This window comes from Rhea pennata, chromosome 5, assembly GCF_028389875.1.
Source record: "Rhea pennata isolate bPtePen1 chromosome 5, bPtePen1.pri, whole genome shotgun sequence".
NCBI classification, from domain to species: domain Eukaryota; kingdom Metazoa; phylum Chordata; class Aves; order Rheiformes; family Rheidae; genus Rhea; species Rhea pennata.
In genome coordinates, this window is record NC_084667.1 from 4,684,948 (window position 1) to 4,699,417 (window position 14,470).

Genomic DNA, 14,470 nt, shown 5'->3' on the forward strand with positions numbered 1-14,470 from the left:
TTTTTTTCCCCAATAAACTATGTTTATTATGCCAATTCTAATTACCATGCAATCTAATGATTTTAAGGCTTATATTTTCCACATCACTGGACATCACAAACATGAAAGCATTTTATACTGTCATTATACATCAATGTTTGCACTTGGTTATACATATATACAGAAATTATTCACACATCTTAACCTTGCTATTTCCTCCTTTCAAACCAACATAATTTTACTGTGAAAGCAGCTTTTTAATAAATGGTATAAGAAAAACAGCAAGGCACACATTTTTTAAAAATTTTTTCTCATTACCACCTCAAGAAGCATAAAAAACCAAAATGTTGTACTTAATTCAGTAGAATGTCAACAGTTCCTAGTATACAACACCATGTAGTTGTTTCTTGAAGTGTTGCATAGATTAAATTTTAAAATAAAATAAATAAAATGACATTTACTTTAATTGCTTAATTTTTAGATGTACTGAATCAGGAGAGCTAATGACTTCTTTTTGCTGCAATCCAACAAAATTGTCATTTTAAACATAAAATAGTTTCAGTAAACATATGCATTATACACATAAATTTAAATTTGATACAGAAAATAGAACAGTACTGACAGGTACAGTTCTGAAAAGATGAGCCAGACTGATCATGACTTCTGTGGAACTACAAAACTTTAAAGAATATAACCGGTGATAAGTAGTACAGGAGCATCCAATTTAGGAAGGGGAGGTCATTAGAGGTAGCTTGGGAGAGGAATCCATATGAAAGCAAATGGCTTTGCTACAATACAAAATGATCACTGAAACAGGACTAGCATATGCAGCCTGATGACAAAGCCAACATGGACAAATCACATTTGGAAAGAAAATTTATCTTGGGAGTCAGTATAATGAAAGGCAGTGATACAATGGAATTGGAGGTCATCCCAGGGCTTACAGGATGAACCTGCACCTGAATTGCAGCCAAGTTTCTAAAAGGAAACAAAAAAGTAATAGTAGGTTACAGAAAATGCAGTTTTATTTGCAAAACATAGCTCTTCCAGAACAATCACAGATAGTCATTAAATGATCACATGCCAAAGCCTTTAATGCAGAAGCATACAGTAGGCAAACAATGATTTTTAACAGCCTGAGGTACAAGTTAGTGTAAAAAAATTGTATTGATGTAGAAAACTCATTGATTTTTGTAAAGACTTTGTTTCTAACGAAACAAGGGAAGTCATCAAATCTGACCTTTTCCCTGGATCCTGTCCTCATCCTTACCTGCGAACTTACCTTCAGCGCACTCAGAGGTGCACCGATCAATGAAAATGTATGAATTTGCAAATGCCAAACAACACAACGGGCTACCCAGCACTTAGTTTAATACTTATGTAAACATATACAACGAGATTTCAACGTGGAGGAGGAAAGGGTTGTCGCAGAAGTGGTCCACGAATAGAACTGTCAATGTCATCGCTATATTTTAAACCGTAAATTGCTACTTAGACACTTCTGGTACCACCAATGAGTTAAATTTTCCTACTATAGAATTATCCAGCTTGGAGTTTAGGGTTGGACTCTTCATCAAAAAGCAGAGGCTTATGAGGAGGATTATGAAGAAATAACTGTCGGAATACAGCTCAAAGATTAGTGCAAAGTACATCTCGTAGGCATTTCCTCGGAGGCGCTCCAGACATGCATTATATGTCTTCCAAATTAAGCAGGACTATCTGCATCTAGCCAGTTACCTTCTCCTTTGATGTTATTTGCTGTAACTGACCCCCTCTATTTACGGAAGAAATATACTTACATGCAAATAGTAACGGTTTATAAATGAGTGCAGAATAGATGCAAATAAAAGGGAAGATGGAATCAAAATGTTTCTAAACCTCTGGCATGAGTTTCTTTATATCTATAGTAAGAAAAGTCTCACTGATGGACTATTTCGTTTTTTTTCCCCAAGGATTATATAATTCACAGACAACATAAGATTATCTGTTTATTCTATTTACATTTTTTGAAGTCAGCTGCTGTAATGAGCTAAAAGGTCAGGACTGTGTTTTAAGCTCAGTGAAGAAACATTACTGCATCCAGTTGCCTATAAAAACTCCAAGAAGAAAAAACAGCAAGGAAAGATTTAGACTACTTGTGTAGTTCCACTTCCTAAAAGTAAGTTATCACATACTAGCTATTGTGTAAACCTCCATTTTTGCCCTATAATGAATAATCAACTAACAGTATTTTGCATTTATGTATCGTATTTTATCTGTGGATCTCAAAAAACTTGAATCACGCTTCACAGGTCCCATCAATCATTACTCTTCACTATAGAGTCACTAAAGAAACTGAGGCAGGGAGGAAATAAGTCATACAAAATATCTACTGCTGAGCAGGAAATAACAGTCGGACCTTCTGAGCCGCAGTCCTGGGTAAGTGACAGGATAGTCTGGCTAACATTGCAGTGTCGTCAGACAAAACCAATCTATTCTTAAGCCCACGTAATGTATATATTTCCAAATTAAGTTAAAACTTCAGTTTAAGTTACACATTCCCTACAAAAGGAAGGAAATGGCTTTTGTGGCTTACTTGTAAGCACTAACAGATAACGCACAAAAGCCTAAGGTATTTTCTAGAAAAGGCTGTGGACACTTCCCATAAACATCCTTAATGTATCGGTCTCTGCACACACCGAACACGTGACTAAGGATTCCCATCCCGCTGGTGAGTCCCAGGTCACAGTGCCAGCAGAAGATTGCATGATCTAGTATCCAAAAGGATCGTTCCTGCAAGCTGTCCACTACTTGAGAAACAAAAGCAGCATAGCTTTATGAGCACCTCCGCTGAAGAACTCTACGTTGGCTCAAACAAGAGACTAATCAGTGCCGATAAGATATTTCTGAGCCCGCTTATAGAATCGCTATTACCTTCCCACTACAGTCATTTTCGTAGCACACTCCTAAATAACAAGATTGCCACTTACATACATTTGGCAGAAATATTTTCTTCACTATTGCTTTTATCCTCCTGTACAGCCAAGGCAAATAGTATAAAATCAGACTACATTTGAAACTATGCCTTTTTTTACCTTTGAATTCTGAGTACGCTTTTAAGGTACACATACACTATAGATTATTTTTCTCTAGGCATTGCAGCTACACATGGAATCACACATTTAAATGAGCTTACAGCACAGGTGCTTCAGGAAAAATAATGGTGTTTGCCATTTATCTTTCAAATTAAATAATGTGTTTTTAAATAGTAACTTTTTTCATAATACACTTATGGGAACAACATTTATCTGTCACATTTTAAAAGATGTATTAGTAATAAATGTAAATTACCTTTGGAAAATCAGTAATTAGCCTCATCAAAAAATAAACAATCTGCCACCAAAAAGATAATCTTTAGCATAGTTAAGTATAATAACTGTTATTTGAATAAGTTAACAAATTAGGATAGATTGCTTCTGTAATTCATTCCCCATAGCATGAGAGATGAAGTTAAAGCACCAAGCTTGAGAGTGGGGGAAGGGAACTCAGACTTTAGTGAAACCATATCTAGCAGCTCCTATTTTCAGTTTTTGATGTGCCTGAGATACACTATATGTATCCTAGGGCTTTGCAACTGGGAATAATACAGTACATATAATTTGCATGGAAACAATGATATATATCACTTAACAAACAATGAATTTCTCCTTAAAAGCAAAGACCGGGATGTAGTGTGATGGGCTTTGCTATCTTAAAAAGTTTTGCCAAGCCTAGGCAAAAATTAAAACGCTAATACAACTCTATCAAACTGTCATAGTCAGTCTTTGCATAACATTTCATTGCATTGCAGGGCATGTGCAAGTGTCTCCATCCTCTATGTCCAATCTTAGTCCTTGTGCCTTGTTAACTGCATATTGTCATATCCCAGGGTAATGAAAACACAGCTGGGCCACCATGTAAAGTAACTATGGAGTTCTGAAGAGTGAGGGGAAGTTTATACAGTATTTTGAGATCCTCAGATGAAAAGTACTAATGAAGTGCAAAGTTATGTTATTATTTTCATCAGTGAAAGAAAAAGAAGAATATCACACTCATGATAGTAACTATTCTTCCTCAAATTAGCATTAGAAAATGAGCAAAAAAATTTAAGAAACTAATAAAACATTGATTTAGGAAAACCTTATGCAGTATAATCACTTATCGACTGCAGACTCTTGTCATCATCTCAGTTTCCAGACAGAGACTTCCATATACACATTAACCTTTTAACGCAGTCCTAAACACATAGTATCATCTTTAGGTTTTGTAATTACCAGTTGATTTCTGTTGTTTCTCCAGTTATTTGGATGTGTTTAATTATTAACCTAAGTGGCAATCAACAGGTCATGAAAGCCCATTTCAAAGCCATTCAGGAAATATCCTTTCTCTTCTATCACTGTTCAAAGATAATGCATTATTCAAATAGATATGTGTCTGAAAGAGATAGTGGCAAGGTGTAGACTATTACTGTCATAACCCTAAAGACTCTACTAGACACATTCATACATATGTAAATGTGTGAACGGTCAGTGAGCCACCAATATGTGCAAAATAAAATCCAAAACATAAAAAAACCCATAACAAAGTAGGAAATGTAGAAGATAAATATCCAATAGCAGCAATCTGTTTTGTATAAATAGGACCAGGACCTCTGCTACAGCTACGCAGTTTGCAATAGAAGTGTACTAGTAGTTTTTACGGGCAGTGATAAATAACATCCTGTTCTCCTAGAAACATCATAGAATCGTAGAATAACTTTGGTTGGAAGGGACATCTGAAAGGGACATCCAGTCCAACCTCCTGCATAAAGCAAGGCTATCTTGCTTTAGTTAGATCAGGTTGTTCAGGGTGTTGTCCTCTTGAATATTGAAACTCTCCAAAGATGGAGATTCCACAGCCTCCCTGGGCAACCTGTTCCAGTGCTTAACTTCGTGTCTTATTGTGATTTCCCTTGCTACTGCTTGTGACAAGCAGCAGCTTTTGGAACTGGAGTGGCATTTGGAGTTGTCATGCTGGATCTGGTGTGCTGGAGGAGCATTTTCAGGCTAACGGTGATTCTCACATGCTGGCTCCTGGGCTGCTGAATAAATAATAAGAAACAAAGCAGCACAGTTACATGTCAGAATCTGGCCCAGAAGTTGCTTTGTAGATTTTTTGTTTTGTTGTTGTTAAATGTGCAACTTATTCTTAGACATGTATGTGAGGCCAGAAACTACAGATCTGAACCACTTTAAAACTTTGGCAGACATTGGAGCCACTTTTTCACCTTAGGTTCGAACCTTTCGTTTATATGTCAAAATGCATATCACAAAATAGAACAGAAGAATTCAGCACTGCTCTTGTGGCTACCAGTTTCCATCTGCTTTGGTGTTTGGGTCTGTACATTACTCTCATATTACACTCTTCATTGATGTTGCAAAGATTTCTTATTTTGGTAACCTCAACTTTTGGCCTGACATTGTGTCTTAGTAATTGTGTTCTTAATAACGTCTTAGTGAGCTTAAATCATGGTAAACTGACATCAAGAGATGACTTATTATCTTTCTATTTATTCTCCAGTCTGCTTAGCCATTCTTCATGGCTTGTCTGTAAATATTGTAGAGCTCCAACTCACTGGTCACCCGAAATCCTTGTAAAACCAGAAGTTCAGCTTCATTGAGTGCTTTTGAATACCTCATAAGGCCAGCAGATTGTGCAGAAGGGGATCAGTGAGTAGAGCTGGTTTCTCATAGATTCCACAGCTCAGTTGATAAGGGAAGAGGAGGCTGATATAGAAATACCACAAGTTCTGCAAGATAGTAGATATGAAGTATTCCAGAAGACAGCAGCTCCAGCCAGTGCAAAGCCAAAGGGCAAGAAACAGTTAGTGTTCACTAACCTCATTGACCAGTGGCATGTAAATTGGGATTATAGTGTCATCAAATCAAATGATATAGCACTTTCATAAAACAAAAACCCTGGATGGTGATTCATCACCTTTCACTGTACAAAAATGTTCAAAAAAAAAAAAAAAAAAAAAAAAAAAAAAAAAAAAAAGAAAGAAAAAAGTAATGTGCAACTTGTATATTGTATAGTACATACCTGTTCTTAGGATAATGTACGTGCCTGGAGAGGTTACATTCTATCTGTGCATATTTATGTGCCTTTCCTTACGAAGATTCAGGAGGTTTTCTTCACAAGTAAGAGTTTTAGTGTTTTGGTACAAAACCTCCTTATCTTGTGAATGGCCAGGCTTTAACTGAAAGTCTGCAGCTGAAGCCTCTTCAGAAGCAGCAGCACATCCTTTGGCCTCTTCAGTTCCAGGTGATTTTCCTGCACTACACTTTTCATGTCCAAAACCTTCACACAGGCTGTCTGAAATCAGAAAATCAGTAGCAGCATTTTTCAAATTGTTTAATGATTTCTTTTTGTTAGGACTGGCGACATCTATATCAACATTGTCATCATGTAAGAAAGATAAATCCCTGCCTTCTATTGAAGTTTTAACTTCTCCTAATGACTCTAAGTCTTTGCATGACTCCAGAGATACTTCAGCAGTACTGTTAGAAACAGCTTGCTGCTGCTCAACCCGTTCTTCCTCAGGACAAGCTTGAAAGAAGCATTCAATGCTCTCTCTCTCATCTGTGAAGTCCAGCGGTATGGGAGTGCTGCTCTTTTCCTCTATATATTTGGTTACCTCTCCACAGTCACTATCATGAGAAGAAAGTGAAAGGTAAGAATAGAAGTCACCTTTTCTTAGCTGGATGGGTCTGTGGGAATGTTCTAACACTTTTTCCTTGATCTGTGCTAATGAAGACGGAGCAGATGACTCACTTTCAGGTTGCGACTTACTCTTCAAAGCTGTTGATGCCATGTCAATTATCTCCATCACAAAGTTGTGTACAGAGCCATCTTCCACATTTCTTTTATCAAAAGCATCAGATTCACAGCATGAATCATGACCACTGGCTGAGAAATTATCTTCTGCTTCATTAGATTTCAGGGCAGCACAGCAATCAGAAGACTTTTCAGTAATGCTTGTTCTGAGTTGTTGACCATTAGGTAGGGATGCTAGTAAAGCAGTATCTTGTGCCTCCACACAACTCATTTCTGAGGCAGAATCAAGACAAGGCTTTTTGGCAGGAGAGTAAGCAGCACTATGACAGTCAGACCGAAGATGACTTTGACATTCTTTTGGAGGATTTCTGGATCCATCTGATGGCAGAACAGTCTCCTTGCTATCCATATGTGAATCATCCGAACTATCTGTAAGTCCTTCACAGACACAATATTCATTTTCAGCTTCCCTAGCATCAAGTGACCCATGAGTTCTGGGAGCTGCTGATGTTCTAACAAGCTCTTCCTTTTGACTGCAGAGAGTATTTTCAACATTGCCATTCTCCACATCATCCACAAGCTGATCCTTAGCAATCTGAGCGCTATCTTTCATCACGTGACCCCTTGTGCCCTTTTCATGATCACCTGATACATTCTTACTGTTGCCATTATTTTCTGATATTTTCTGAACTGAACCATTCAAAAGTGTTTCAATGCTGAATGTATCTGTGGCTTTTGATGTCTCATTACTAACTTTACTGCGCTGAATTTCATCACTGAGGTTACTTTTTCTCTTCTCCCTTGTCAAAGAAAATTTTGGTCTAATCCAAGTTTGGAGTTCATTTTTTATATAATCAAGCCCTGAAATTAAATTGCATTCTTCATAAATATCCTCATCAGTTGCTATACTGGAGTCATCATCTTCATCTTTGATACCCAGCTCTTCCTCAGTTAAGGTAAGGGTGGAACTTGAAAGCAAATCACTGTCATCTTCATCATCAGTACAAGCAGAAGTGCAGGAGACATTAACAATCATGCTGACATTGACATCGCTCTCATCAGCTACAGATCTATTAAGATGTTTTCTAAATGATGCATTTGAATCTGGTACTTTATTTCTGTGCAGTACAATGTCTTCAGAGCAGATAGAAAGATCCTCACTGCTGCTGAGTTCAGTGAGAGAAGCCACCGAGTCTTCATTGATTGAGGACGCAATATCTAAAGACGGCTGTCCAGTAAAAGACATTTTTTGAGAGCTACTTTGGAGTGTTATATCAGAGATGCTGCGCTTTATCTTTTGATCTAAAGGACTCTGGATATTCTCTAGACGATTCAGAAGATCTAGTGTCCTTTTGCTGAGCTCTCCAACAGAATCACTGCTTGCACTTATGTCTCCTGAGCCCTGATGACTAAAAAGATCTTCATTGCTTTTGTATGAAGTCAGCCAGCTCTCTAAAGAGGTGCTTCGCTGAAGACCGTCACCACTTTTAAAAATACTTGAGCTGAACAAATCACCCACTACAGAAAGCGATTCTAATGAAGAACTATGAGATAAAGTTGAAGGTTTTCTTGTATTCTGTGTATCAGTTAATTTTCTTACAGTTTCTGCAGATTTACAGGAACTAGGATCTGATTCTCCGGAGATATCTGTCAAAATATGGTCCTGAATAAACCCATCTGGTTGTGACTCTCCAGACTGATGTTCAGATTTACCAGGTATTTTATCAAAACAAAATCCATGAAGAAAAGTGCCCTCTGTATGTGTTTTTTCAGCTTGCGACTGTTTCATTATCACTGGTAATTTGAATTTGGAGCCTTGAAGATATGAGTAATCATAGAATGTAAACACGTCATGTTTTCCTTGCAATTCTTCTAGACAGGCAGAGTTACCCTTGGTAATACTGTTCAAATCTCCATCAGTTTCACTTGCACAACATACAGAAGGTGCCACCTGGAAATTCTCTGAGAGACTAAGGTGGTCATCTTCATCTTGTTTTATTTTTTGTTTTATTACGTCAACTATGTCATTCATTTGAATTTCTGCAGGCCCAATTTCAGGATTACTCTGAGTGCTTTCAATACTGTTTAGCAAAAAAATTTCTGAATTATTCGTAGTTTCTGTATCACATTCACTCACTATTCCACTTTCACTCTCAGAATGCCTGCTTGTGTTTCCACTGTGGTACATATAGCTATACGGTTTTGCCAGGGTGGTCGCCTCTATTAGGTCTGGCAGGGATTTGGTAGATGAAAATGAGGAGTCTTTACTAAGACTTTTATTTAAAATGTTAGACTCTGTGACACTGGGGAGTTTGGATGTTTTTTTCAAGAAAGCCATGTGTTTTTTTTCTGATAATTCAACGTTATGAAGACTATAGACTTGATAGATGTGAGGGTTTGGAGGGGAAGTAATGCTGGGACAATAAAGAGGACTTCCTTGATTACTGATACTTTCATCTTCATTCAAATCATTATCACCACAGTCTCCTGAAGTGGACTTCTGGCTTAGATCATCCTTCCTGAGCTCCTGATCAGGATCGTTCAACTCTTCGTGAATACTGATCAGCTTATTACTTATGTCCATTTCGTCCCATTCTAGCGCATCTTCACTTGGACCATTTAGGTCCATCAAACTGGGATCAATAACGTTCAGAGACGCCTGTAAAAAAATTCAGAGATTAAAAATATTTACAACTCTACTTTAGGGGTGCTTTCATTGAAATCGTATCAATAAATCAGTGGAGTAAAGTGCATCGTTGGAACAATGATCACTGAGAGGCTCTTAAATTTACTACATACTGTGTACCATTAAAATGGTCAACTAAAATGAGCCATTAGTTTTACCTGATTTCTTGGTTCTCTTATTTTTTCTTTTTATTCTATCAAAATATAATTCAGAAATTTGATTTTTCTTCAACAGAAAATTAAATTGGTTAGTCATTTTACTAAAATATGAGCTTTAGCCACAGAATCTCATAGAAATGTATTAGTAAATAAAAAACATGGTATTCGCATTTTATTACAATGGATATACGAAATTATCCGTCAGCCTGCTTAAGTTTAAAAGACTGAGATGTGAAGGATTTATTAAAGGATTTTTAAAATGTTTCTAACAGAAACTTTTGTGGTGTCAGTCTTAAAACAACTATTCTAAGGCAGTGGCAATCACAAGACTGGAATAAATTCACCATGATGAATTTCTGTTAGAATTTCTTTTTATTCTTTATTTGCTAATAAAGGCAGTACTAATGACCAGTTAGTAAGACTAATGAATGTTAAAATCTTCAGCTGTAAGAACAATCAATCAGTCTAATCAAATATTACATGAATTTCAAATATTGTCCATGCTGACACTATTCTCTGGGAAAGTGCTAATAAATAATTGAGCTAAGCTTAGTTTGTTTTTCTTTTTTCCCAAGACTTTTTTGTAACCTTCCAGTAATATTTGCTATTACGGGTTCAGAACACCTAATCTCAAAATTCGTTCCTTCTAGAAACACTTGTAGGAGAGAAAGAGCACCCTGGCAACTTCTCTCAGTCCTTCAATCTGGGTGATGTGCCAAACGGCCGCAGTAAAGGTTCACTTGACAATCCTCCAAACGGGACAGAAATGGTCCCTGATTTAGGGGCTGGCTCTCTGGGCACAAATTAATTTCACTTTCTGCTTATTCTCCATTTTAAGGAAGACTCAGCTCATACAGTAAATCTTGTAAAAGGACCCTTACCTAATGCAGAACTGTTTAGTTTAAATAATCTTAACAGAACAGTGATAACTATATCCGGAAAAGCAAACATTTTTCTTCCAAAAAAGCTTTCAATAAGATGTCTTTCTATGTCTAGAGCTTTCTTGGAGCATGGTTTGTTTTTCAAATACAGCATTGATCACAAGCCAAACAGTGTTCTAAACCACAAATAACTTACAAAGTTATTGAAGTACAAGCAGATATAACTTGGGTACTAACTTTGATTCGTAAAGACTCAACCAAGGCTGACTGTACAGAGGAAGGCACTAATCTCTCTGAGTGGGATTCTCACCTGTGAACTCCCTCTTTAAAGCGGAAACTAAGCCTGTTCAGCCCCTTCCTGAGAAATCATGAGATATTCTCCAACAGCCCAATAGTGCGGCCCCCATTTTGGGCGTGGGAGATTTTGTTAAACTGGGCTCAAGAGACATGAACCAGGTTCCCGATCTCTCAGAAGTCCTAGCTACAAGCTGTTCTGAAAAGAAGCCTGCAGATGCTGTTTCATTTTGCATAAAACAATTGCATATTAATTAAGTCATCGAGATATGAGAATTTTATCCTACAGTGCAGTGTTCGCATTTGACTGGCATGAGGGCTAGATAGGTCCAAATCCCTGCCCCAGTGTCTATTTAATTATGGATACAGGGTGGCACTGCTTCTGTGGGAGACACCAAGGGCATCCCATCCCAATACGTCCTGTAGACCAATGGCTAAGATGCACAACTGACATAAAGAATGATTTTCTCCAAACTAGGCAGAGTAGCTATCCACCACTCAGCAGAGTGATATGATGACTGGTACATTTGATAAATCAGACAGCTGCCATGTGAGATATATCTGTGTCCTCAGAGTCCCTTGGGCTTAGCTGTAACGCAAGCCTCTGAGCAGTGCAGCTATACTAAGATATTGCAAATAATCACAGAAGTTTGGGTGCCAAAGAATTTTGCATCCAGACACGTCAGGAGGCTTTGGGGGTTTTGACAATCCTTCGTATCTAATGTTGAAGGCAAGTGTCTCTTTGTGGACCCATCCTAAAACTTTTATGAAGTAAATTCATTACAGAGTTCTTTTCTTTTGTGAGACATTGGCAAATGGTAGCTTACATATTAAACTCCTGTGAAAACACCCATTTGCCAGACAACTAAGGCTATCAGGGAAGTTCTGTAGGTTGTGGAGTTTAGTACTCCATTTGGATTTGCCAGTTAAGTTTTCATAAAGGCTGGTTGGTACTTAGTTGGGCCCAGTTTCCCTCTTGTAGCTAAGGAGAGGCATATCAATTTATCAATCCTCGAGTAAAAACCATTGCAAGAGAATGACAAGATTTAAATTAAGTTCGTTTGAAAGGCTGCTAAATTAAACACAAAAATCAGCTAAATGTACTCATTTTCTTTGTGGCATGTTTTACTACTCTGTCACACTTTGCATTAGGAAGACATTGCTATGCAAAGCATCCAAAACTGCACAATTTATTGTTTTAAGCTTCTGCCAGCTGCTAAAAGAAATTCCTGAAGGCAGGAAATCAGCAGCAGGTTCCAAGGATTTTATGTTCCACAGAATCTGATTTTGTTTCTTCAAAACAAAACATTTGGTCCTTCTTGGTCAGGAAGATAACCTTCCCCCTGTAAATCAGCACTTGGCTGCCTTGTTTGTCCTGCAAGTCAGATGGACTAAAACAATAAAACATGTAGAATACTGACCTCAGCCCATTCATCTTCACCGAGTGCTCCCTACTTCAAAGCCTATTTTTTATCCTTCAAAGGCAGATGCTCTTCTGAGGCCTGGTATATACTTGGAAGTTTTACAGGCACAACTATGATGGTAAGGGATTTGATTTTCTTCCTGACTGTCCCAGCCATATTGCCAAAGGCTCTTGTGTATGCAGGCATGCTCCTTTTGCCAGCATAGCTTTCTCTGTCCAACAGACTGATTGAAACTGTATTGGCCAATTACTACTTTTCTTATAAGCATCATGTCCCCTAAGGAGATATTGCAATATAACTTCAGTGGTTACCAGCTACACTGGTGGTCCTTACCAAGTGCAGACCAAGTTTTAACTTTGCCTGAAACAAATCATCCAGCTTGAGTCACAAACATTTGGGAAGTCATTTGGCATTTTTAATGGTGGTATATAGTTTCCATTTCTTTAAACAAAATTCAGCAAGCTACTCATTCAAGAAAGAGAGTTTAGACAGTGCGGTAGTTGTTGGAGAGAGGAGCAACAGGTAAACTCTCCAGCAAAGCTCTGGCATGAAGAACAGAAGGTGGTGTCGCTCCAGCTCATGTTTGCACTGACAGCAGTAGCAAGATGAGAATGAGGACTCTCTGAGGATTAATTACTCTTACAGTGCCAGATGTCTCCTTATCAGGCTGCTCAGTGCTTAAGTAGGGTGCCATAGTACTTGAACTATTGTGATCTTAATAGCTCCGATCTTCTCATCAGAACATCTTGCAGACAGACGTGTTGATCTCCATGTGTAAGATAGACTACAATTAAAGAAAACTTTTGGGTGTGCTACAGAGCCTCAGATATCAGTGGTGTGAGATCTTACAATCATCATTAAGTCCTGGTCTTGTTGGAGACCATGACAGAACATGGAGACCAAATTCCACCAAAGCAAAATGAGCAAATGAACTGTCTTTGGATTGCATGAGTACTTAAATTTCCTGGAAGTTATAAACTTGTTTCATATATACGTGTGTCTGTGTGTGTGCACACACATACATTTATATGCATGTGTGTGTATGTATTTTTTATATATACATATATCTCAATCATCTAGCTCAGAGCTTCATACTGTTCATTACAAAGCCACCAAACACAACTAGTTTAGAGTAGATCCCAATGGCCATGTGGTACGCAGTAAGAAAAGGTAAATAATTTTGACCAAGCAAATAAAAAATAACAATATAATAACAATAAAAGAACGTAAATAGTATGCATATTCCTATTTTTAAAATACTACTGCTAGGCAAACAATACTTAGAAGGCTTTTACTCTCTCTTGAAAAGTTTTCAATACAGCTAAACTAGAAATCAATTAAATTACACTTTTGGAAGAGTTAAAGGTTGAAATACTTCTACTGCTATTTGAATGTGTTGCTTTAAGGAGTTTGGCTATTCTCAATTTGAACCCTGAACTCTGAACGACTTTACTCAGGAGACTAGTCCCATTTCAGCCGGATAACTCACGTGAGCAGAGTTAAGGGTGTACTTAAATGCTCTAAACCACTAATCTAGCAAAAATGTTAATGGGAAAAGCAAGATTTATAAAGCCACATAAAGTTGTTTCCTCAACCCTAGTGCTCTTAAAAAAAAAAAGACTGCATTTCTTTCTGTTTGTATCCTTTACTAAAACACAGATAGTTTTGCTTTTTCGCCAGCAAATTTTATTAAACAATGATTCTCTGTTTCAGCCTCATTTGCATGTGCTACTCCAGTACAGATACTTTGTGTTGGTGAAACAGGCCTGTAATGTAACCCCTACGTACCATTATATTTTTTTAAAGGAATTAACATGAAAAAAAGAGCTTTTACAATAATAAATACAAACTCTGTTCCTCCCTCCCCCTCCAACATATCCTTCAGTTGCTGTGGACAAATTATCCAAACTCAACTGCACTTAGAGGCCAGGGGAAAAAAAGAAAAAGAAAGAAAGAAAACCATCCCCCATCTCCAGGAATGCGTGCACATTCAAGGAAGACAAACATGATTTTGTCTTTTGAAAAATGCGAGCATGCCAAGTACTTCTGCCGAGGGAAACAGTCATGTGTACAGTACCCATTTCACCTCTGTTTCTCTTATGCTCACTTTCTAAATGGAGTTCCCTATATCACGGCCAGTAACAGAACTGCCCTCATTTCCCAACAGCAATATTTTAATAGGAACAAGCATACGCACAATATTGCATGTGCCTG

General features: G+C 37.6%; 1 protein-coding gene across 1 annotated transcript in view; it reads right to left on the reverse strand.

The window, feature by feature from the left end:
* Nucleotides 1-14,470, reverse strand: part of AKAP6 (A-kinase anchoring protein 6) — a 213,349-nt gene continuing 198,879 nt past the window's right edge. The window contains exons 12-13 of the mRNA XM_062576321.1: nt 6,079-9,472; nt 1-957 (exon numbers count right to left, since the gene is read on the reverse strand). Of these exons, the coding sequence (XP_062432305.1) occupies nt 6,119-9,472 (3,354 nt within the window). The 3' untranslated portion in view covers nt 1-957; nt 6,079-6,118. The remainder of the gene's footprint in view (nt 958-6,078; nt 9,473-14,470) is intronic.